This window comes from Idiotropiscis lumnitzeri, chromosome 21 (genome assembly GCF_059441095.1).
Source record: "Idiotropiscis lumnitzeri isolate Australia: NSW breed Sydney's pygmy pipehorse chromosome 21, RoL_Ilum_1.0, whole genome shotgun sequence".
Classification (NCBI taxonomy): Eukaryota; Metazoa; Chordata; class Actinopteri; order Syngnathiformes; family Syngnathidae; genus Idiotropiscis; species Idiotropiscis lumnitzeri.
The window spans coordinates 5106972-5131563 of record NC_142411.1 but is presented as its reverse complement, the minus strand read 5'-3'; the positions used below and the strand labels follow the sequence as shown (position 1 = coordinate 5131563).

General features: G+C 42.6%; 4 protein-coding genes across 10 annotated transcripts; 3 read left to right on the top strand and 1 right to left on the bottom strand.

Annotated features, from left to right (window-relative positions):
* Positions 1-464: 464 nt before the first annotated feature.
* pum2 (pumilio RNA-binding family member 2) lies at positions 465-10806 on the top strand. 5 transcript variants are annotated; one of them, XM_088286849.1, is made up of 23 exons: positions 465-615; positions 2368-2725; positions 2858-2926; positions 3011-3116; positions 3258-3445; positions 3556-3728; positions 3808-4150; positions 4227-4320; positions 4401-4508; positions 4622-4767; positions 4850-4973; positions 5058-5198; positions 5525-5827; positions 5909-6136; positions 6345-6612; positions 6730-6859; positions 6944-7078; positions 7228-7365; positions 7877-8002; positions 8278-8349; positions 9102-9223; positions 9353-9545; positions 9812-10806. In XM_088286849.1, the coding sequence occupies exons 2-23, from the start codon at positions 2381-2383 to the stop codon at positions 9941-9943; spliced, it is 3684 nt and encodes a 1227-aa protein (XP_088142975.1). In that variant the 5' UTR covers positions 465-615; positions 2368-2380; the 3' UTR covers positions 9944-10806. The 5 variants fall into 5 exon arrangements, with proteins under 5 accessions (XP_088142975.1, XP_088142976.1, XP_088142974.1 ...); XM_088286850.1 differs by having other exon boundaries at positions 5522-5827; positions 6944-7072; XM_088286848.1 differs by having other exon boundaries at positions 5522-5827.
* A 1360-nt stretch (positions 10807-12166) lies between these two features.
* On the top strand, positions 12167-13957 carry LOC148316641 (uncharacterized). Its single transcript, XM_088286574.1, has 5 exons — positions 12167-12299; positions 12750-12801; positions 13209-13252; positions 13480-13594; positions 13667-13957. The coding sequence occupies exons 1-5, from the start codon at positions 12249-12251 to the stop codon at positions 13774-13776; spliced, it is 372 nt and encodes a 123-aa protein (XP_088142700.1). The 5' UTR covers positions 12167-12248; the 3' UTR covers positions 13777-13957.
* Positions 13958-14336: 379 nt separating this feature from the next.
* LOC148316640 (interleukin-6 receptor subunit beta-like) lies at positions 14337-21690 on the bottom strand. 3 transcript variants are annotated; one of them, XM_088285930.1, is made up of 15 exons: positions 21368-21689; positions 19739-20008; positions 19144-19273; positions 18888-19072; positions 18691-18803; positions 18423-18582; positions 18249-18331; positions 17956-18172; positions 17371-17538; positions 17089-17190; positions 16881-17024; positions 16659-16799; positions 16152-16236; positions 15969-16050; positions 14337-15526 (listed from the first exon to the last, which is right to left on the bottom strand). In XM_088285930.1, exons 1-15 carry the CDS (start codon positions 21429-21431, stop codon positions 15149-15151), a joined length of 2322 nt encoding a protein of 773 aa, XP_088142056.1. In that variant the 5' UTR covers positions 21432-21689; the 3' UTR covers positions 14337-15148. The 3 variants fall into 3 exon arrangements, with proteins under 3 accessions (XP_088142056.1, XP_088142057.1, XP_088142058.1); XM_088285931.1 differs by lacking the exon at positions 21368-21689 and adding an exon at positions 20398-21145; XM_088285932.1 differs by having other exon boundaries at positions 15211-15489; positions 21368-21690.
* Positions 21691-22260: 570 nt separating this feature from the next.
* Positions 22261-23888, top strand: rdh14b (retinol dehydrogenase 14b). The gene is made up of 2 exons (XM_088285933.1): positions 22261-22697; positions 22974-23888. The coding sequence occupies exons 1-2, from the start codon at positions 22344-22346 to the stop codon at positions 23589-23591; spliced, it is 972 nt and encodes a 323-aa protein (XP_088142059.1). The 5' UTR covers positions 22261-22343; the 3' UTR covers positions 23592-23888.
* Positions 23889-24592: the final 704 nt, after the last annotated feature.

Sequence of the window (24592 nt, the reverse complement as noted above, 5' to 3'; positions counted from 1 at the left end):
AAAAAGAATGAAACGGCATAATTTTTCCTGAAATAAAAATACATTGTGAGGATAGGGGGCTTGGATATTCCATGGATAAATAAATAAAAGCGCCACTGCCACCTACTGTTGTGTATGTGCAATTGCTTTGCTATTACGACTATTCAAGCACAGCAAAAAAAGCTTCACACTTCGCCTGGGTCAACTCACTATTTGTGAAAGACTGCTTTAAAGGGAATTCAAAGATTTGTTTCGAAATACTTTATTCACATTTCAAGATGAAACACATACAATCTAGGTACACTATGAAGACACGTTGTGGAATTAAAGAACTGATTGAGAATCTAATCAATAGACTCTTAAGAGTCACCAGATCACATAAAAAAAAAAGAACCGGAATGCCCTTCGTTGCAACAAACGAAGCAGTTGGGAGGAGACTTCTCTTTGCACGCTGCTGTGCGCACGACGTTGCAGTTCACGCTATTTACCTGCAGGGGGCAGTAGCACGGGCCAACTATTAGCCGAGGCTATCAAAGCCTAGCACAAAAATCAGCGCTCTCTCCAAGGAAACAAAACAATATCAAATCTGGTTTACGGCGTGCCTCAAGCCCGGAGCCTCTCTCCAGACGACAACGCGTAAGTATTATGCGCTCCTTTGTTCACTGTCGACAGACGGAAGAAAGTGGCGCCGCGTGTGTTTTACACACCGCCGCCGTTGTGCGAGCATTTCCCCTTTTGTTTAGCGGTTAAGGCCCCTCTGTTTGCAACTTGAAGGGGTGCCATGTTGTTTAGCCGCTGTGTGTTTGCTTGCTTTTAGCTCGCACACATTAACTTGGCTAGTAGCGCCAGCACAGTACCCAATGCGACGTTTCTGCTTGTTACAGTATATATCAGTATATAAAAATCAATATAAGGCATCGCACACAGTGCTCGCTGTGGTGATTTCTTAAGTAAACTTTGATGTCAGGAACAGACAAGCCATAATAAACAGGCCTGATGCGGCTAGCGTTAGCTGGGCTAGCCATAGCGCTAGCTCATGCCAATTATAATAAAACTTGTTTACATGCTCGGTTAAATTGGACGTTGGGATGAAATTGCACTAAAACACTTTATGGACTGTTCAAAATATGAATCCGCCATTTATATCCCGCTGTGTAATCCACCGAATTAGCCGCTGCTAGCAGCTATCTTGCTAGTTCGCTCATCTGCCGAACTAGCCTGGAGTCAGTTTGCCTCAACAGCCATTATATGTTGTTGTTTGAATAACGTGTAGCGTAGCCTGGTGATTGGTCTTATTATGTAGCAATTACACATTAATGCATTCAAGGCTCAGTTGTATCGGTGCTACAACCCCGCTTGTATGTGCACGAGCGAAGCTAACAACGATTGCTAACAAGCGGCACTGGTTTTGTTCTTTTTTTGTGTGTGTGCTCATTAAAACCCTTTTCGTTACTTATTAGTCGTTTGTCGCTCTGTTTGCAATTAACGCGCTTCTTTTAGACCATCTATTACTGTTTTGGTTTTTAAACTGTCAGTTTAATAAGTTATATAACCATTTAAATAGGCGGCTAATAGAGAGTCTGTTTTTGCAAAGAAAATGCTCAAGAAATTTTACTTGCTGTAGAATTGGTAATTTAGAATGGTTAATATTACAATTTGACCCCAATCATCTAATATAAATAAGGTAACCAAAATATTTACAACCCCGTTTTCAAACTACAGTGCAACCACAGCTGCTGTTATATAAATAAATATAAATATAAATTTCGCTATTCCATCCCTGTAATCTTGTTTAAAACGTTGCAAAACATGGTCAATGTGTTGTAAACTAATTGTACAGTAATGCTCAGCTTCGCTTAGAAACAGGACTGTGAGTTGTTGTTGATAGGATAAGATGCCTCTTGAAATCGTGCAACGTGAAAACCAAGATGAAATATTAAATTGAAGTAGGGTTGTGGAATCCTTACATGGACATCGCAATAAAAGCTTTGTCCACAAATGTGCAGCAAAGTGACTACCATCACCAGACAACAGAACATCCGTATCAAATATTAAAGACTCTTGGTTCTGTTTTCATGGAGGATGGTCAATTTAAATGGCACTTATAACTTCAACAATATTACACTTAAAAAACAAAAAACCAATTGCTTCGAAAACGACAAGTCCCTTTATTCTCAGTGGTCAGAACAAACTTTCAAGGGGTTTGTCATAGAATCCAAGACCACTGTAGCTTCTAAAGCATTCTCACATTAGTTAAACTCTTTTAAGTAATGAAGAGAAACAAGATAATGTCACTGAAACACATTTTCTAATACAAATGTATTAGATTATAAAATTGTGTGTTGTCCTTTATGTGCCCGTAGAATGACCACTGCCTGTTCTTTTCAGGCTTTCCCGTGGAATGAGCATTCCATGCAGCATCCTAGGTATGAATGACGTGGCCTGGCAGGAGACGAGAGGTGGGATGCTGCATGCAAATGGCGCTCCTGAGGCCGGAGGTGTCAGGGTCCACAGCGGAGGACCCCTAGCGGCAGTGGCGGGCCAGGCTTCAGGGGGCCCCCATTTACAGGGCATGGATAGGGCGGGCAACCCCACACCGGGGACACCGCAGCCGCCGTTGAGCGGTCGCTCGCAGGACGACGCTACGGTCGGCTACTTCTTCCAGAGGCAGCCCGGGGAGCAGCTGGGAGGCTGCGCGCCGGGCAAGCATCGCTGGCCCACCGGGGATCCCAATCACGTGGATCAGGTAGCGACGTATTCTTTGAGTTGAATGTGACCGAGGGCTGATTTGTCTCGCGCACGATCGTTCCCGCAATCGGCAGCATGAAACCCATGATTGGAACACCCCTAATAAACATTTGTGTTCCGTGCATCTCAGGTCCGTGCCGTGGATGAAATGAACTATGACTTTCAAGCGCTTGCTTTGGAGTCAAGAGGAATGGGAGAGGTAGGAGCTTTTTGTAATCGCAATAACTATGCAACTCAAATGCTTGGATTAATCTCTTTTTTTTTTTTTTCGTTTTATTTGAAGCTTTTGCCTGCAAAAAAGTTGTGGGATTCGGATGAACTGGCAAAGGATGGAAGAAAAGGAATGCTTCTTGGGGAGGAGTGGAGGGACAATGCGTGGGGGTCATCACGTGAGTCACCTTAATACCTAATTAAAAAAATTCATCTGTCGAAAAAGAATAAAAAATAAGTATGACGTTTTGCTCGACCGGGCGTTTTTATGATCAGATTTGCAAACGTTTGATGCCATTTTTTGTATTATTTTTTTTAAGACCATTCAGTCTCCCAGCCAATTATGGTCCAGCGACGGCCAGGTCAGGGTTTCCACGGCAACGGCGATGCCAACTCCGTACTCTCCCCTCGCTCGGAGGGCGGCGGCTTGGGCGTGAGCATGGTGGAGTACGTGCTGAGCTCGTCTCCCGGCGACAAGATGGACGCCCGTTACAGGAATGGCGGCTACGTGAGTTGGAACATGCACTCGCAAATTTGAAGTTCTTTTGGATGCGCACACATCGCTAAATTCGACCACAAGTGGTTACCTCGACTTAAAATGTGTTATTACTACTCCAGGGTGGGGGCGATCCGGACCAGGACGGGAGAGAGAAGAATGATGGCCCTGAGAAAGTCTCTCCTTTTGAGGAAGACAAGAGCCCAGAGATGAAGGTGGGGGATGACAGTGATTCCGCAAAAGCCAACGGAAGAAGTTTACTGAACGGCATGGATAGAGACTGCAAAGACTTCAAGTAAATATCCAACCTACTGATCGGCTTATCATATTTACCAATAAATCCCGTGGGCTAACAGGATTTATATGCCCTTCAGTCCGACTCCTGGAAGCCGCCAAGCTTCTCCAACTGAGGCTGTGGAGAGGATGGGTCCGAACCAGACAGGATTGGAGATGATGACGCAGCACCATGTCCACGTCCACGCCCACGCCCACGCGCACGCTCACGCTCACGCTCATGCTCATGCTCATGCTTTACAACAGCAGAACCACAACAAGGGCCCGGTGGAGGACTTTCAGAACCAGGAAGCCCAGAACATGGGTGGCATGGAGCAACAAGCCGGTGTGGAATCCCTCCAGTTTGAATATGCTGGGAACCAGATTCAGGTGGACTCCTCCGGAACCCCAGTGGGGTTGTTTGACTACAGCTCGCAGCAGCAGGTGTGTTTTGGGAATGAAGGGCTCGTCGTCATCGTAAGTTTGGAGCGGGCTTTAAATCTCTTTGGTCCCTTGGCAGTTATTCCAGCGGTCAAATCCCCTCACGGTTCAGCAGCTCACAGCAGCCCAGCAGCAACAATACGCCCTGGCAGCGGCTCAACAGCAGCACCTTGGTAACTTCTTTAACACGATGCTTTTCCTTCCTCGCCGAGCACTTGCCATTAATCATCGCTTTGTCTTTAACTTGTCTTAGCTGGCCTTGCTCCTGCGTTTGTGCCAAACCCTTACATCATCAATGCTGCACCCCCTGGAGCTGATCCGTACACCGCGGCAGGGTTGGCAGCAGCGGCGACTCTCGCAGGTGCTCGCATGATGCTCATTTTCTGATCTTTTCAAAATCATCACATGTATAAACGTTTGGAACAGTTCACAGCATCAACTTACTGCAGTGTTATTTTATTTTTCTCCCTGCAGGGCCCACAGTGGTTCCACCGCAATACTACGGCGTTCCTTGGGGTGTGTACCCAGCCAACCTTTTCCAGCAACAGGCCGCATCTACTGCCAATCACTCTGCTAATCAGCAAGCATCCAATCAGGGACCAGGTCCTGGCCAACCTCAGGTAAGATGTTCATTTTACTTTTAACTGGCTTCGCACTCGTGTGCGTCTTGGCACGTAACTGTTTTAACCTTCACGCCACCAGGTAATGCGCACCGGAAACAACCAGCGTCCTCTTACGCCCGGTCAAGGTCAACCAAGTCAGCAGGAATCTCTGGCTGCAGCAGCTGCTGCTGCAAACCCGGCACTGGCATACACAGGAATGTCCGGTTGGTGCATCTGCTCCTGAACGCCACGGCATGCGACATGCAGCTGATATTCTGACAAATGTGCTTCCTCGTGCAACCGCGCAGGTTACCAGGTGTTGGCACCTGCAGCTTACTACGACCAGACCGGCGCGCTGGTGATGGGCCCGAGTGCTCGAACTGGTCTCGGTGGGCCAGTTCGTTTGGTTCAAACGCCTCTCCTCATCAATCCTGCAGCAGCACAGGCTGGTAAGTAAATAGAGAACCTTGTCAATTGATGGATCTGGATGATTTGAGTTTATGGTCTCAGCCTACAAAGGACAGCAGTTTATAACTTGGATAAGATTTGACGTCCAATATTTATGAAGGCTTTGGTTTTCCCACTCAGCTCTTGCCCACTAGAGCGCTAATAGAATTTATGTTGGAGGATTTCCTCATCATCAGTTTCCCAGTTGGACCCCTCAGGGAAAAAAGCATGCGATTCAACATAAAGCAAACAAGTTTCAAAGTGAGAAATGAATCCGGAGTGCTTTCCCCCGTGCCTCATCGTCCTCTCTGCTTCCTCCGACCAGCAGCTGCAGTGTCTGCGTCAGGTTCTGGTAGCAACATGTCGGGCCCTCCGGCAAACGGCATGTACCGCTCCATGCCTCAACCCCAACCTCAGCCGCAGCAGCAGCAGGCCCCCCCACAGAGCGGCGGCCTGCAATCAAGTTCCTTCTACGGCTCCGGCTCTGTCCCCAACACCTCTCAGAGCAGCTCGCTTTTCTCACATACATCCGCGCCGCCCCCGCCACAGAGCTCCTCGTTGGGCTTCAGCAGCACCGGCAGCTCGCTCGGTGTGGGCCTCGCGTCTGCGCTCGGAGGATTCGGCTCTTCGGGTCAGTGGGCAAACCTCACGTTATTGCTTGCGATTTTTCTTTTGCTTTTAGTGCAACCCACTTCTCTGTTTCTCGTTGTAGTAGCGAGCTCGACAAGTAGCAGCGTGTCTCGCAGGGACTCCCTGTTGACAAGTTCTGATCTTTACAAGCGCGGCAGCAGCAGTTTAACTCCCATCGGTCAGCCCTTCTACAACAGCCTGGGTTACTCCTCCTCACCCAGCCCCATCGGACTCACCCCCGGCCACTCGCCTCTCACTCCCCCACCATCTCTTCCCTCTTCTCACGGCTCCTCCTCCAGCCTTCATCTCGGTGAGAGCATATTTGTGCGCTGTCGTTGAAATAATCAGGTTGTGATTCACATAATGAGCCCTGTTTGCATACATGTTGCAGTGTACAAATAATTCTCTTGCCTGTAAGGCTGTTCCTAAATAGTGGACATTCATGCGCTAAGCCAGGGGTCGATATAGCGACGACATACTTCCAGTTTATGGTCACGGCTCTGATCCCGTCATTCCAGGTGGCTTGACAAACGGCAGCGGGCGTTACATCTCTGCAGCCCCCGGAGCTGAGGCCAAGTACCGCAGCGCCGGTGGTGCGTCCAGCCTATTTAATTCCAGCAGCCAGCTCTTCCCACCGTCCCGGCCCCGCTACAACCGCTCGGACGTGATGCCGTCCGGCCGCAGCCGCCTGCTGGAAGATTTTAGGAACAACCGCTTCCCGAACCTTCAGCTTCGAGACCTGCCTGGGCACATGGTGGAGTTCTCTCAAGACCAGCATGGATCCAGGTTTGGGGAAACGAGCGTCTTGGTTTCTGAAATTGCCATCCAAGTATTTTCTGTGCAATAAAGGAGGGATTTATTTATTTTTGTTGTAAATAGTTTTTTTTTCCCCTCTCTTCACAGATTCATCCAGCAGAAACTGGAGAGGGCCAGTCCCGCTGAGAGACAAATGGTTTTCGGAGAAATTCTCCAAGCGGCGTACCAGCTGATGACGGATGTGTTTGGGAACTATGTCATCCAGAAATTCTTTGAGGTCTGGGCTCGACGACGTTTATCGAGGAGCGATTGAATTGGCACTTCGAGTCCGATTTCAGATGTTGTGCTTTCTGTGTTGCAGTTTGGAAGCGCAGACCAGAAGCTGGCTTTGGCAACTCGTATCCGTGGCCACGTCCTCCCGCTGGCTTTACAGATGTATGGGTGCAGGGTCATTCAGAAAGCCCTGGAGTCCATTTCTTCTGACCAGCAGGTAATTGTAAGTGAGATTTTCTTCAAAATCTGTTTTTTTTTTTTTTAATAATTGGGATACTTGTTTTCATACAAAATGTCTGCAGGCTTTCAAGTCAACGTGATTGATCAATTTGAAAGATCTCAACTTTTCCTTGCAAATGTTTTTGCTTTCAGAGCGACATTGTCCGTGAGCTGGATGGCCATGTTTTAAAGTGCGTGAAGGACCAGAACGGAAACCATGTGGTGCAGAAGTGCATTGAGTGTGTCCAGCCTCAAGCGCTACAGTTCATCATAGATGCCTTCCAAGGCCAGGTATGTGCGTTGGACCAATGAAGTGTCGTAATGGGTGCCTTGCCTCAATTAATCACCGGGTGTGTCGCCTGCTTGAAATGAACCTCAGCCACACCTCAAGCAAGAAAAGAACTTCTCAATGTTGTTTATTTTGCTTTTGTGTGTTTGGTGGCTATTATATATTTTTTTTCTTTTTATTCTCGCTAAAGTCTGACCATGACATGAGTTAAAATTATTTTTCCCACCTTCCCTTCTGAGACTTCCTTTATTTTTCCTCATGGCAAACAAGCTTTGTCAAAGTAGCACACTTATTTCAGCGAGACATGGCAAATTTATTTAACATTTTCATACCTGACACTTAAAAAAGATTTGCCGTGTTAATTTTGCAGCACTGGCTGTAATTTTCTGTTTGCCACAATTATTATTTTTTTTGTGTAGGCAGGGATGACCTTTGAACTATAGAAGCTGCTAAAAATGAATGTTAAGAGGGGAAAAAAAAGTGTTCATCTCTGTGTGTCTGCTGCTTTTGCAGGTTTTTGTCCTGTCCACGCACCCTTATGGCTGTAGAGTTATCCAAAGGATTTTGGAGCACTGCACCCAGGAACAGACTTTGCCAATACTGGAAGAGCTGCATCAGCACTCCGAGCAGCTGGGCCAGGTAAGCAAGTCCACCTTGTTAAATTGCTGATGCAAATTATAATTATTATTTTTTTTTGGCTTTGTTTCCATAATGTGACTCATCATTGTTGTGCCTGTGTATGTGCATGTCTCCCTTTCATATTGTAGCCTCCTAGTCAGTGTGTTTGCTAAATGTAAGAATTAAAAAAAAAAAAAAAAATGTGTATTTGTGCTGTGTTAGCTTTCATTACATCTGACGTGAATATTCAAACATCCACCTCCCCTCCCCCTCCCCCCTTCACCTATTCCATCCAGAAATATCAAGGCGTATCATTGGAGATGACACCCAAAACATATTATACAGTGTCCCGTGATGCACTGTTCAAGGTCAGAGCAATTTGCCTCTCTCTCAAGGATGTCCATGTTTTTTTCCCCTCTTTTCTTCCCTCTTCTAATAATTTTAATGTTAAAATGGATGGCGTTCTCAAACTTTTTGGGGCCCCTAATCTACCGTTTTTTTTAAAAAAAAAAATTATTTCTTGCTTTTCCCCTCTCTCACCGAATGCCGCAAAGGATTCACCAGGTTTCCTTTCTATCCGGTGGTCCTCCTCTGACCATCTCCTGTTTAATCTGATGCCGCTGATCTTACTCCTTTATTTGATAAATGATCCCCACAGACACAAACAATTGCATTGCAAAATTGACACGTGTGAAATTGACCAGGCTTGACAGGAAATGCATTTGAGAGCAAATTCGAACGATTAGGCCAATCACAGCCGAGTGGTGTTGTCTCCCTTCCGCTCACACCTAACCTAACTCATCCCGTAACTGTCTATCACCCATTTTCCGAAGGGGCAAAGATGCTGCTGTTTTTTTATTATTTATTTTTTTTTGCAAACCAGCGGCATTTCTTTTGTCTGACCTTCCGCAGTGATGACATCTAGGTGGGCGTGTCATTTATCTTGCCGTCGTGACCACGCATGATATATCTCGTTGCCGACCTCGCCCGTTCAACATAGTGCACGAGTGACAGATGATTGGGTGTCACGCGACATCTTTGGAATGAATTTGTGAAAATTGTTGATCTTGAACATCCGTCGTTGATCTTGCACATCCGTTGCCCCCCACCCCCCCTGTAGGATCAGTACGGCAACTATGTAATTCAGCACGTTTTGGAGCACGGCAGACCGGAAGACAAGAGCAAGATCGTTGCAGAAGTGCGTGGGAAAGTCCTTCTGCTGAGCCAACATAAATTTGCGAGGTAAGTCGCTACACTGCTGCTTTTTAATTTTTGGTGCATAAAACAAGAATTTTTCGGTTGTGTCATTTCTTATTCTTGTTTCTAATTACTATGTCACTGTCATGTCATTTTTATTTATTCGCTCTTCAGTAACGTTGTGGAGAAGTGCGTGATCCACTCCTCGCGTGCCGAGAGAGCCCTGCTGATCGACGAGGTGTGCTGCCAGAAGGACGGCCCCCACAGCGCCCTGTACACCATGATGAAGGACCAGTACGCCAACTACGTTGTCCAAAGAATGATCGACATGGCCGAACCTGCTCAGCGGAAGATCATCATGCACAAAGTGAGTCCGCTGTTTTGGCCGGTTTCAGAGATCCTTCATAATGAATATTCAGATGTAACGATATTCAGTGATTGCCTTTCCACCTTTTTTCATATGAAACACGAGCGTGAAAATGGGTCTGCTTTTGTTGTGTATGTTTCACAGTGAGATGACCGAAATGAAGTAGAGGTTGATTTGAATTAGATACTATTTTTATTTATTTATTTTTTTAATATATATATATATTCAAGACCATTTGTTGATCCGAACCCCTCTTTCCTCCTCAGATCCGGCCTCACATCGCCACCTTGCGCAAGTACACTTATGGCAAACACATTTTGGCCAAGCTGGAAAAGTACTACATGAAGAGCGGATCTGAGTTGGGTCCCATCGGTGGGCCCACAAACGGCCTCATGTAGTCAAAGCCAAACATCACGGATCCCCCTAAAAAGAGGCAAAGGTGCTCAGCAAGTTAAGATTTTTTTCTCAAGCCGTTTTTTTTTTTTTTTTTTGGTGGGGCGATTACCAAACGGAAAAAAAAAAAAGTCCATTTCACCCTAAAAGGCTGTGACAACAGATACCTGCCACTGTGCCGCCCCTGGTGAGGTCCCTTTTCACCACCCCCAACGCCCCCCTCTGCCCGCCATGAGCGGCATAAGTCAGCAGGCACATTTTGTTGGGCAAAGCACAAGGCCAATGTTATGTAACTGATGTATTTGACTGGTTTTCATATTGTACATTTTTTTTTTTTTACCTTGTAAATTCTTTGTAGAAAAAAAAGAGACATTTGCTGACAACTTCCTACAATTTACACCAGCAAGTGACCTATTAAAAGTTCAAACTAAGTGACAAAATTCCATTTGCTATTGAAACCGACTTGTCTCAGTCCAGGAAATTTAATATTTATGTGGAAACAATACTATCCCCATACCAAAGCGGCCGATTACAAACAGCATCGTGCAGACTAATGCAAATGCCGCTGTCCACAGGTTCTCAAGACCTTTTCGCTTGAATTAGGGGGGGGGGGGCAAATCAATGGTGGCGTTTTAAAATGGGGCCTTTTTTTTTTTTTTCCCTCCCACTGTGTCGTCACCGGAGCGATTTAAGTTTACCTCGTCGGTCAGCAGCGGGAAGTCTGTTGTTTTGGTACCCAAAGAGGCTCACCTCTTGCGTTGGTCACTTGACGCAAACAGGTACTAACGAGAAGGTGTTAATTTATACGAAGGGGGCTCGGTTTTGAATGAAACTATCATAGCGGTGATTTTGTGATGTGCTCAGAGGCGTTGACATTTTCTTTTTTTGGCCCCTCTTGATCCTTTTTAGTGTCTTTAACTAGGAAATGAACACTGCTCTGAGCTAACTTGGTGTACTAAATAATCATCTCTCGCTTAAAAAAAACAAAGTAGTTTAGTGTAGCATCTTTTTGTGTGATTCTTAATTGTTGCTTTCCGGTCGCTGTGATGGACTAATCGACACCCACCCACCCCACCACCTAATAGTCAAAATTTGTAAAGGGGAGCTTTATCCCAGCATTGTACATGAGATGGAATTATTACCGGGACTTGGAAGAAGGGATTTTTCAGTCAAGATTTTTAATGCTCCAATGTTTGTATTTTTCAACTCTTTTGATTGGATGCTGGTGGGGCCATCTAAAAAAAAAAACTATACAACTGTCCTGTAATACTTGTAGTGATGGCTTATTTGAATTGTAGAATATATGTAGTATATGTGAAGTCAGTAATTGTAAGATTATTATCCTTATTATTATTATTAGCTTAAGTGAGAAAAAAATGTCTAGTGGTGTTTGACAGGCCTTGCAAACTTGTAGTGATGCTTTTATTCCCTCTGTACAGTTGTACATTTGTAACTGTTTATGCTGTAAATGGGATGTCTTCTACATTTTAGTGGGGAGAAAAAGGCAAAAAGTGTGCATTTTGACGTGTGTATATTCATCACTCCTTCCCCCCTTTTGAATATTACGTATACAGTTTTATTTGAGCAAGTGTTATTTTAAAAAGAAAAAATGTTTAAGGCTTCACAATCTGGCATGTAATTTTGTTTTTAATCTATGGGAAAAGGCCAGCCTCTTATTTGTACTGGAGCTGCTGTAACATCCACTGTTGATAGTCTTTCTGATGTGTGACACTTTTAAAAAGAAAAAAAAAAGGATTTTTAAATGAAAACAAACAAACAAAAAAAAATCCTCAAAATCAGAGGCTGCCTTTTAGTTGTCTGCTGACCTCACAGGATATGGCGAATATTTTTGTACAGAAAAGGCTGTATTTTGGAACGGCTACTACCTTGTAAGCAAAAAAGCATTGTAAAATATTGTCAATTATATAAATATGAACATATGAGTTTTTGTCACACTGTCAAAGTCATGTACATTTTCAGGTGGCCTTATGTACATTTACAGCTGTTAGATGAAGAAAACACTCATTTTTGGAGGCAGAATTGTGACTATGTATGATTAAACTGTTCTTCTAACATTTGACCTGCATTTTGTCATTTTTGTCTGTTTTTTATGGACTAAAAATCAGTTTCTATAGCACTTGTCAACTTGATCTATTCATGGTTAGTTCGCGGTTTATACCAGTAGGTGGCAGTAGTGTGCATTGTTTGCCAATCGCCATAAACCTACTTGAATACGACGACGAAGAAGACTTGGTTAAAAACAAGGAAGCTTCGAAAAGCGAAATATCTGTCCTCGATGCACAAAACATAATGAAAACATTGACGCTATTTCTATTCTCCATATTCACAATCGACAAATCGGTAAGTTTTTGACTCCGCTAGATTTTTAAACGCCTCATTTCCGTTTTCTTAGATTCGTCTAATTTCCCTGAATCAGTTAAGTATGGAGTAACTACACTCTGGCATTAATTTTGCCGATGATCTATTATTTTGCTTTTGATTCGTTATTGAGGACACCTGAGCAATACTAGTGATAATATGCTTTTAGTTTCACCGAAACCGGGAATGTTGCTTCACACCAAAACAAACCTGCATCGTCTGAAATACGTTCCAGCATGCGAAATGCAAACGTCACCTCTTTTTTCAACAGGATTCTGAAAATAAAAAAAAAATGCGATATGTATTTAAATGACTACTGCCAATGCGGAGACAGTCCAAGAAGATAACAAATCATGAGGATTGTGTTGGGCTGCTCCTGCTATTTCTATATTGTCTTCATTTCTTAATAATTCCCCCCTTCCTTGCAACTAGTTTTGCGAAGACCTCGTTGGATCAGGCTACGACCAAGACAGTACCGATTACGGTAATACTTCTCCATAACCAAAAGTCAATATTATAATGCTCCTAGTAACATGTAAATTACTCTTCTGTGTTAATTACACAGGTGTATCTTAAAAGTTTGTCAATATTTAGGTTAAAAAAGCAAAGCTCATGTTATCCAGGTTCATTAAATACGTTTTCAAACTTTTACTGTATGAAAATAATGATTGTTTTTTTTTAAATATAATATTCAAAATTTATGTAAATTTTGGATGTTTTTTGTAAAAAAATATATATAGTCATTAAAATTACAGGAAATAAATGAAGCATTCCTCTTAGTGTATACTCTGTATTTCACATAATGAATTCAACTACTAAACAAATGAACATTACTGTAATATTCTCATTTATTGAGATTATGTTAATTGTATGTCCGCCTTTCTCCACCAGGTGACACCAGAATGGACGGAGAGTTGGAAACCAAACCCAAACAAGTATGACTCATAACACTATTCTTTGCATGGTTATTTATAACGTAATGCAGGGTTGGGCTCGCACGTCACTTTTTGATACATATTTTTGTAACGAGTTTAATATCATTATGGTGGTAGGATACATTGTTTCCTTGACATTTAGCACTGTAGTACTTTATATCATTCCAGTTTTGCGACCACCGCTTCAATTCAGAAAAATCCAGCATAATATCAAATTTGTCTTTTAGGGTGGTTTTAAACTTAGCTTGGATCAGTTGAAAGAGCTGGCCCAAGACATGGAGTCCGCCATTTTTATAGAAAGAAAACACAAGAGCTTCTTGGAGAATGAGGACATTGTTACAGGTATCATAAACGCTATTTGTCATATTTGGTCGAGAAAAAAAATGGATATTAAATGTTTTGTTTTATGCACAGCTATTGTCGCAGGGGGAGTTTTTGGTGCACTGGCAGCCATTATAATCTTCGGACGGTGTAAATATGGAAGTGAAACATGCACAAGCCAGGAAACAAGTTTGTATCTTTGATCCAGCCGATTCTCGGAAGATATTTTATGAAGCTCATCTGAACAACTGCAGTACTGTCAATATTGTAATATATAATAATATTTTCGTGTTATTTTACCAAATGCTTATCAAAACGTGTTTTAGCGTGAATATGCATTTGTACAGTAAAAAAATGTTTTTATAAATATACTTTTTAAATGCACTTATCTGACTGGTTTCTTCATTGCATCTAAAAAAACAAACATTTTTTTAACACAAGTACTTATTGTTTTTAATATACTTCAAAAATCATCTGAATCAAATGTGTATACTTAAATATATATTTTATTTTTTCTACATTTTCTTCCATAGGATAGTCCTTCATGGGACTGTTTTTTAATCATCTTACTACTACTATTGGTAAGGCTTTTTTTTTATGAACAGAAATGTTGTATTCCACCTATTACGTATAGAAACATAAAATAAGACGACGGCTACGTTAGCAATTTAGCAGACGCGCGGAAACGGATGACGTCACCACGACGAAGAGGTTCGACGTCAAATGTATTGTAGCGTCTTTAAAAGACCACGTCAGAATTCCATTCAGTGTTCGACTTTTTATTATTACAGAAAACGGCTGTTGGCTGTAACCGATCAAACTCCGGGTAATTTGCTGCGTGATTTTCAACGGATCACTCGCTCTCTCTTTCTCTCGCTCGCTCGCACGCACACACCTCTAGTCCAGTGAGTTGCGCGATGCATTCAAGGAAATCGGACACAACACAACTCAGAGAAACACAAATGTCAACACGAGAACAGACAACCCAATTCTTTATAGTAAGGCTTTTTTATTAAAAAAACGACCATGTATAGTAAGGATTTTTGTTTTAAAAATGACCATGTAAATAATAATAATAATAATAATAATATTCCCTTTATTAGTCCCACAATGGGGAAATTCGAGATTCGAACCCAGGCCTCCTGGGGAGACTGGGTCCAGAACGCGGCGCCTTAGACCACTCGGCCATCCTGGCAGTAAGTCTTTAAAAAAAAACGACCATGTATAGTAATGTTTTTTAAATAAAATGATCAAGTATACTAAGGCTTTTTTTTAAATGACTATGTTTAGTAAGACTATTTTTTAAACGACTATGTATAGTTAGTTTTTTTATTTAAAAAAACGACCACAAATAGTAAAACTTTTTTGGGGTTTAAAAACGACCACTGCAGTCTTCATTTAACATTGGATTTTTTTTTTTATCTGTTCATGCATTAAAAAGTCCGCACTTTTATCACTGAACAGCATTTGTATCAGTCCGTGATGCATTTCAACATGCACATTACATATGACACACGTGATACATAGTTGTAGTATAGTAGTTTGAATGTATATTATGGGATGTTTCCGTCTTCCTCACCTGCCCTGATCTTGTTCAAACATATCGACAGTAACGTACATAGCGAGTGATGCCGTCAGTTGCGGATGTTTGACTGGAAGCAGACGTTGACATTCCTTCTCAGTACTTTGAGTGGGGCTTTCGACGGAACTCTGGCTTCGGTACGGGCTTAATTGACCGCTGCCCTCAGAGAGCAGAGTCATACGTTGTCTGGAAGGAGTCTGAGTCAATGTCTCTTCGGGTTCATCCGGTTTCTCGTTGTGAGCGGTGAAAGCAGGCACGTTGTATTCTTCCCGGTTGGTATCATGGGTGGAAATGATTCGGGATTCCTCCATGTAGACGCGCGCGCAGAGGCTTTCTGAAGGATAGTTGAAGAGCCGGAATGGGAACATCCCCTGGGGAGGGGCGGGGTTTGTGATGTTTATTGTATTTTATAAAAACATACAGCAATGGCAATTAAGTTCAACTCCTCCCAGCTCATCAGTACGGCACTAATATTAGTCATTCTTCTCAGAGGATGAAGAATATATGACTGAGTACTATTGCTGTACTGCTCGTGTTTGATGAATTACGGGGTTAGAGCACCACATAAGATATTTTTTAGTTCAAATTGAAAGGCTAAGAAGTTTGGTTATTTTAAATATACAAATTGTAATTCTCTTTGCCTTGTCTACTTTTGACCGTAAACTTCAACTGAGGGTGACAATGAACAGCTTGAAGTGTCCGTGGTGAAAAGTCTTATTTAATGAGGCGTGCGTTGAGGTGAGTTTGTTCCCCCCATACAGTGCTTATATCTCAAGTTTGCATTCTTCTGTCTTTTAATTCAAATAAATTCACCTTTTGATGGCCTCCTGAAGGCCACAGCGCCACAGAACTGAGGCCCGGATTTGGAAGAGGCTTCTGCAGGAATTTCCTGTATCTGAAAGATGGAAATATATTTTTTAATGACCAATTGTAGTGGTTGTCTATGTGTAAGTCAAGCAGAGGACAAGTTGCAATTTATTTTTTTTTTACACTTACTGTATAGCGCAGGATAACCCCACAGATAACACGAGGACTATCACGATGCTTCCGATGACACAAAGTTTTGTGACGAAACTCGGATCTATCAAAGGCAGACCAAAATGGTTTATATAGCTTCCGTGATGCCAGTACCCACCACATCCATCCGATTGCGTAATCCCAAATAAAGTTCAGCTGTTCTTGTGCATTTGGATGGAGGAATTATGAAAAGTTAAAAATAGAAAAACCTCTGAAAAGCCTACTTGAACAGCTGAACTTTATTTCGGGTAAATGGTGTGAAAAGTTTTTAAATGAAAATTATCTTATTCAAATTTCTTAATGTACATAAATCCAATCCCTTTTTTTTTCCCATTACTCATACTGGTGCTGATGAGTCATTTGCAAGTAACTCGAGTTTAAGGGCATTCCCTGTCTTTACCAAATAAGCAAAAGGAACAAATAGACAAGAGGTCAAGTCGGTTCCCATCACTCTCCAACATGAAAAAGGCGAAGACGGCTACTTACCAAATCGTTTTGTATTAAAGTGCCTTACGTTGCTTTCGCTCGCTCCCGTTAGCGCGACAGCCTTGACGTACATGCTGTATTGGGTGTAAGGAATCAGATCCTGCAAAAGAATCTCCCGTTTTGTAGCGTTCACAGTGACATCTGGAAGGGACATGTTCAAAAATAAACTTGAATAAGTTTGAAAAAAAAAAAATGCAGAGCAAGTGGCGAAGTTGAACTTACTGAGCTTTGCTCCCGGCCCCGTTCCGTAGAAAACAACAAAGTGGACGATGACGCCGCGACATACATCCCGGCGCTCCATATCCCAACTCACAAGGGCGCTTTTGTCCCGAACTTCGACCTTGATGGCGGAGAAATTAGCTGCAGCTGTCGGGAGCGCATACACAATCATAAGCATCACGTAATCGTAGAGACTTCCTGAATGACGAACCTGCGACTGTTGTGCAGATCTGCGAGGCCTGAGTGCCGAGGCCCGTCTTGTCGCCGAACAGCGGCGTGACTGTGATATTATACGGCTTTTTATCCAGAAGTCCTGGAAGCAAGATAAAATTTTTCAATATCGAAAGTAGTATGAAATAAACAATGATGTCAATAAAATCTTCCTGTTAATGCACTGTCGATGATAATGCATTGCATTAGACTAATGGTTGGGCAATTTTCGCGCAGCCAATCACATCACTCGAGTGCCACCACGGATGCTTTCCGCGCTTACCCGATAGCGCAGTGTTGGTGGAATTGATTTCCTTCCAGTGGTAGCGATGCCCATCGTGGGTCCAGTCGATCATGTAACCGCCGACAAAGTGAGGAGGAGGATCCCAGCTAGCCAAAATAACACCTTTGCGGGTTGAAGTCTGCATGTTTGCAACTTGAGGTAGCCCGGCTAATGGGGGAAAAAAAAAAAAAAAATCGAACAAATCAAGTAGTTGATTGATTATCAAAACATACAACTGTCCTGATTGACATGTCGGTTGAGCAGTGACTAGTGAGTCGCAAAAAAAAAAAAAAAAAAAAAAAAAAAATATATATATATATATATATATATATTTATATATTATATTTATATATATTTATTATTTTTGTATAATAAAAACTAAATAAAAACTATTTAAAACTAAAAGTGAATCTGAAATAAAATCTAAGTATCATGACAAATACAAATATAGCTAAAAAAATAAAGCTATTATAACCATGGTGGCCATAGCTAAATTGCTAACGTGATGATTTATTTTCTATTTTTTCCAAAAAAAACGGGTGCGCCTTATAGTCCGGAAAATCCGTAAAGTCCATGAAAACTTACTTTCTCCAACAGCTGGAACATAAACCGAGTCCTCTGCTAGCAAGGCCTCGTCATGAAAGACTTTGAGCTTCACTGTGTGCGCCTCGTCATTCACAATCATCGTGCAAGTTGAATTCCCGCATAAAGTCCGAGTGTCATCGCCTCGAGTCCCGTGGTGCTTGTAGGCGGACTGTTGGATGAAATAAGTAAATGTGCCTCGGCACGCTGACGGAATCTCCTGCGAAGATCAAGTGAGGAGATGTTTTATGAGGACAACGTTCAAATATTTGAAGATGATTAAAAAGCTTCCGTACCGTCCACATGGCATAAACTTTTCTTGCGCCATTTTTTCCCGCTTCTGTCACCTTCCTCCACAGGCGCAGCTTGACATCCTTCTCTGCCAGGGTACGAAAACGTTCATAGTTGACGATTTCCAGCATTTTGACCCCCCCCCCCCCCTCCCAAGAACGCTTTCAACCGGAACTTACCATTTAGTTCGCTCAAAACGGTTTCCTCTCGGCTCCATTCGCTCCACGGAGCTTTGTCACAAGCGCAGCGGACGGAAACTTTGTAGTAAGTGCAAGACTTTACATTTTCCATGGTCATATTTCCTTTTTCTCTTGCTTCCAAAGTTTTATTGAGCACCTCCTAGGGAAAATAATTACTTTTAAATCATCTCTTTTTTTTTTTTTTTTTAAGCACAAAAAGTCAAACATGACAGTAATCAGTAAACTGCATTTCGATTGTCGCCGGTACCTCGTTATATTTAACTTGACAGTCGTGTTTATTCGAGGACGCAGACGTGGTCCACGTAGCCAGCAGATGACCCGAGAAGGCCTGCAGGGTCAAGTTGGGACGTTTAATTTGCACTGTGGAAACAGAATCATCACGAACATGAAATCAAGACATCATTTTTTTGGAAAGCGTTTTAAAATAAAGTTTCTGCGACTTACGTATGTGAAGGGAGTTAAATTCGTAAGGGTCCGAGTAAACCTCCCAATGTTTGGTCTTTGCTCTCACCGTCACACTGTGGTTACCCGCCAGAGTCACTTTACCCGACTTGTGCACATCTTCGGATGTGCACGTTTTGAATTGTTGTGAGCAGCAGACTTCCAACTGGGAAACGGTTAACCGAGAACTGCCAAAAAGCAAGACGTTTATAATCACGCGTGCCTATTTTTGTCACCTGGAAGAAAATATTCAACTCACATGAGTACGGTGTAGTTTATTTTCTCCGGGAACTCGAGACGATGCTCCCAAGTGCATGTGAAAAGCTCGGGCACATACTCAGAAGACCCATTTCGGAAGTGCCAAATGCAGACAATTTTGGTGGGTTTGGCTGTATCCCCCCCCAAAAAAAGGAGGTATATCTATATATATATATAAAATCTCTCTCTCTATATATATATATATATATATATATATATATATATATAAAAATATATATATATATATATGTATATATATATATATATATATATATATATATAAATAAATAAAAATATATATACATATAAATTAAAAAAAAAAAAAAATATATATATAAATAAATTAAAAAAAAAATATATATAAATATATATAGAGAAAAAAAAATAAATATATATATATATATAAATAAATAAAAATATATATACATATAAATTAAAAAAAATATATAGATATATATATAAATAAATTAAAAAAAATATATATATAAATATATATATATAGAAAAAAAAAAATATATATATATATATATATAAATATAGATATATATATAAAAATAAAAAAATAAAATACCAGGTGGTGCGAGTAAACATCTTACTGTACGTCCTGACGGTGGTGCCTCCGAGGACCTCCCTGGTATGGTTGCGGTGGCACTGCACGGTGGCTTTGAGCAGGGTGAAGTTCCTCAGGGACACGACGCTATGCGTGGCGTTGATGGCGCGCGACCAGCTTTCATCCACGACTTTGTTGTTCAGCGTCCAGTACACGTTACCGTGGACACAGAAGCTCTCGCACACGATCTGAGTATCGGATCCCACTTGGATGTAGGGATCTTTGGGGACGACGTTGCATAATTTCTTACTGTGCCCTGTTACATTGGTAGGCAACATGGCGGAAAGTTACTTCAACGTTGTATCAGTGTTATGAATATAACAAATTTGAAAATGAATTGATTTCTTATTATGCTGGCGCGAGCAATCAGGGGCCTGATTGTTATGCCGTTGATGATGTACTGCGTCAAACCAACTAACATGCACGTCTTTGGGAGCAAGCGGGACTTGCAAACTCCAGCTGAGATTCAAACCTTGAACCTTCGACCTGTGAAGCCACAGGTCTACCCACTATTCCACAGTCCTGCCCACCCACCCAAATACAATTCAAAACAGAAACTCCATCGAAAGGCAGCTTTGCCTGACAGAATTTTGTCTGCACTTCTGCATTGTCGCTTCAAGCTCAAGAAATGAAAGATGTTCTTACCTTCTGAAACGGAGAAGTCAATCAGAAGCAGTACGGGCAGAAAACAATACATCCTCTAGGAAGTGCTCAAATCTAAAGTTTTAAAGTCGAGAGCGCTCACTTTTACGCACTTTGACACCCATATTCCCGCGTAGCCTCAGTTCAGCCGTCCGCCACGGAGAGAGGAAATGAAGCAAACAGTTAGAGAAACAGGAGGTATTACCCAACTGGAAACTTGGCAAAGCAACAGGAAGTGCTTCTCGCGCTCTCCATTTTCGATTAATTCCCTGAGCAACATTAGGGAAGGCCCGATTATTTGCATTGAATGCATTAGTGATATGCATGCGAGTCATGTGCAGTATAATAGCCTCAAAGTACCCGGGAAATTAGGCGCGCCACTTAATGCATAATGTTATAAACTGCACTTTCGTAACAGGATATAATATTATCTCCTGACATCACGTTGCTATCGCTTGTTTACAGTAAACGCATAGCAAGTTTTAAAATGAACCCATGATCATCTAAATGATTTTTTTCAATGCAGTGGCAGCTTTAATCAACACATCAAATCTCGTCACATATTTTGGACTCTAAGTTAGATGGTTAAACTTTTTATACCAAGCACCTAAAAAAAAAAACATGGTTCTTATAGTACGACCATAAGGACACACATTATTAGTATTATGCTCATGTGCACATGTATTAAATATCAGTTAAATACAACAGAACTGTGCTTAGCAAATTGACTATTAAAAAAAAGAAAGTTACGCCACTGTACAATTTGGACTTAATTCAGTTATTATTCCCCATACCACTAGAGGGAGCCTGTGTACATGATGGGTCCAATATAAAACATGGACATGTTCGGATGGTGCTTTATATTAAGATAACTAGTCCTGCATATATGAAGGTAACCCTATTGTAGCGCTTTGATCATGCTGAAGTGTGTAATTATATTGTGGAGGCGACAAACATTTGCATGCGTGCTCACTTAGCTGAGGAAAGGCTACACGGTCGGGCGCCATCTTACCGCACCTGTACTTGACGATTCCCATAGTGTACACTTTTTTTCCCCATCGTGCACACCTGTCTCCAATTGGCCCGTAGGTCTGACGTCACGTCCGCCGAACAAATAACCTTTTTCTTCTGCTTGTTCAACGGTGTTTTGTACACTAGCGCCACCTGGTGACCTGTTATGATGACTGCTTTTGGCTTACCGTGGAAGTTGTTGATTTAATTTCACGCCACAAAAATGGAGTGAATCACGGGTGCCTGGCGATCATGACACAGCACTACACGACCTTCAGGCCCTACGTTGTCGCCATCTCCTGGTCAGTTGGAGAAATGCTGCCGGTGACAACTTCCGTGAATCGAAAATAGACAAGCCACGTTTTCAATTGTGTTGGGTCCGTGTCGCTTTTGGTCTTGGATATTACGTTTGAAAAGCGACACTAAAAATAGAAAAACGACTGCTATTTGAGTTTCGATCTAATCACGAAACATCAAAATTGGAAAAAAAGAGCTTGATTTTCTCGTTCGTTGTCTTGATCAAGCAAGAAAAAGGCTAAAACCAATTTTAAATATTTATTTCTAAAACTAAAATAGAATATAGCACTAGACAAATCGAAATACGGCTCTCATCTTTTATTTTTTTAGATTCCCGGAAGTTGTCACCTACATCATTCCTCCTACTGACCTGCAGGTGACGATATGTTTCGATATTGAAATTAAATAACCAGCCCTTTTTCATTTTTAATATTTTCTTACAAACATAAGTTCAAATAATCGAAAGAGACACGGACCATTTTAAAAAGTAATTACTACCCGATTTAAATATTTAAAATACGCCACGATTGGGTTTATAAATTCGTTTAATTTACTTCCGGGGTAGTTTACTTCCGGGTGAATTTCGTAACTTCAAAACAACTCGCGACGAGTTGACACTCTCCTCTATTCTCGGTGCTTCTATGGTCACTGCGGTCATCATCGCCGCCGTCGTCGGTGGCGGGGTCCTCCTCGTCATGCGCCGCTTGTTCCCTCGACAGAACGCGGTCAAGCTGCTCCAGTACCCGGCCGGCCTGATGCGAGGAAAGACTGTCATCGTGACCGGAGCGAACAGCGGCATCGGGAAGGCCCTAGCCGGGGAGCTGCTGAAGCTCCAGGCCCGAGTAATCATGGCTTGTCGGGACCGGCAGGGCGCCGCGGAGGCGGCCCGGGACATCCAGCGGAATACGGGCACAGAGCTCGGGGAAGTGGTCATCAAACAGCTGGACCTTGCGTCGCTTCGATCAGTCCGTAGATTTTGTCAAGAGATTCAAGAGGTAAGATGAAATATGTCATCATCTTTATTGAGGCAAATTCTGTTTTAAAGACTTGTGGTCTAGTTGTTGCGCAATCTTACGGTTTGCGTGAACTGTCCATGGTCCTGATAGATTACAGATTGGCAAAGTCTCATGTCCTTATTGGCCACCTCGATCATATTTACATCTTATAGAGACCCAGGAGTCTTTTTTCTCTTTTACGTCATGTGGAGGCCTATTTTTTGCTTTTAAATTGTTTCTGGCACATTAAAGCGGAATTTGTCCTTGAGCCATCAGGAGGAACCCAAGATCGACGTCCTCGTCAACAACGCGGGCGTGTACCAATGTCCCTACTCCAAGACGGAGGACGGCTTTGAGATGCAGTTTGGCGTCAACCATCTGGGCCACTTCCTGCTCACCCACCTGCTGCTTGACCTCCTCAAGAGCTCCGCCCCGAGCCGCGTGGTGGTGGTGTCCTCCAAACTCTACAAGTACGGCCACGTCAACTTTGACGACCTGAACAGCGAGACGAAATACAACAAGTCGTTCTGCTACGGTCAGAGTAAGTTAGCCAACCTGCTGTTCACCCTCGAACTGGCGCGGCGCCTGGAGGGCTCGGGGGTGACGGTCAACGCGCTCACACCCGGCATTGTGAGGTCCAGACTGGGCAGGCACGTTCACATCCCCCTCCTGGCCAAGCCGCTCTTCTATCTGGCGTCGTTGCTCTTCTTCAAAAGTCCCCTGGAGGGGGCGCAGACGCCTCTCTACCTGGCTTGCTGGCCAGAGGTGGAGGGAGTGTCGGGGAAGTGCTTCGCTAACTGCGAGGAAGAGGAGCTGCTAGCCAAGGCGACGGACGCACAAGCGGCCAAGAGGCTGTGGGATGTCAGCGCGAGGATGGTCGGACTCGAGGACTGAGTGAAATCGCCAACACCGAGCTGATGGAATGTTCGAGTTCCATCCATGATAACAAATGTTGAGTTAAATTTAGAAAGTATTGCAATTTACAAGAAATTGCCCTCTTAGTAACCACTGTTACATTTTCATAAAAAGGACTTATACATTTGACGATAGCTCAGAGTCACGTAATGGAGAGGAATTAAATCTACTTACTTTACCGAGGCGACATCATCAAACGTGACTGCTAATGATTTAACACGCTTATTTTTTTTTTTTGCAGTGTGACAATAAAGAGGGGAAGAGGGTTACCGTGTATGTGCTTTGTTCTCTTTGTGTACTGTGTGCTGTATAGGCAGAAACAGAACAATAGGATGGAGGGGGAAGATAAATGGGAGGACGCGCTGCAACACAAAAGTAGTAATTTTCTTACATGATGTGGACAAAAACCATTGGTGCACCAGGCCATTATGCGGTATAGTGCGTACTGGAAGCAAAAATTGAATACATTATTTTTTTAAATAGAAGTCAATAATGGCCGGACTATTGACTACCTCAAAAAGGTTACGTAAGCGTGTGCTCGGACAGGCAGACTAAGGGTTGTTAGAAAAATGCAGTTGTTTGTTTACATTCAAACTTCAGTTTGCAGCCATTATTTTCTTTCATTGATGACAATCTTTTAATTTTGAGTTATTTCCTTAACTCTTAATACCCTTCACCCGGCCCGCTTTGCTTAAGTCTAAACAATCAAAGATCTTTTGCATACTTTTGTGCTTTTATTGAGCCAACCAAACCCAAAAAATATCTAATCATGCATGGTTCATCAAAAGGAACAAAGGTTATACTGTCTTGACGGGGGGGGGTGGGGGGGTCCGAATCTGAGGTAGAAAGGAAAAGGGATGACTTGGGGGGGTTGCAGGAATTTGGTGTCCGTATAAGAAGAGAAGAATGAATACAAACTGCTGAGACATGTTCACGTGTCAAAACGTTCCAGCAATAACAATATAAAACACCGACCATTA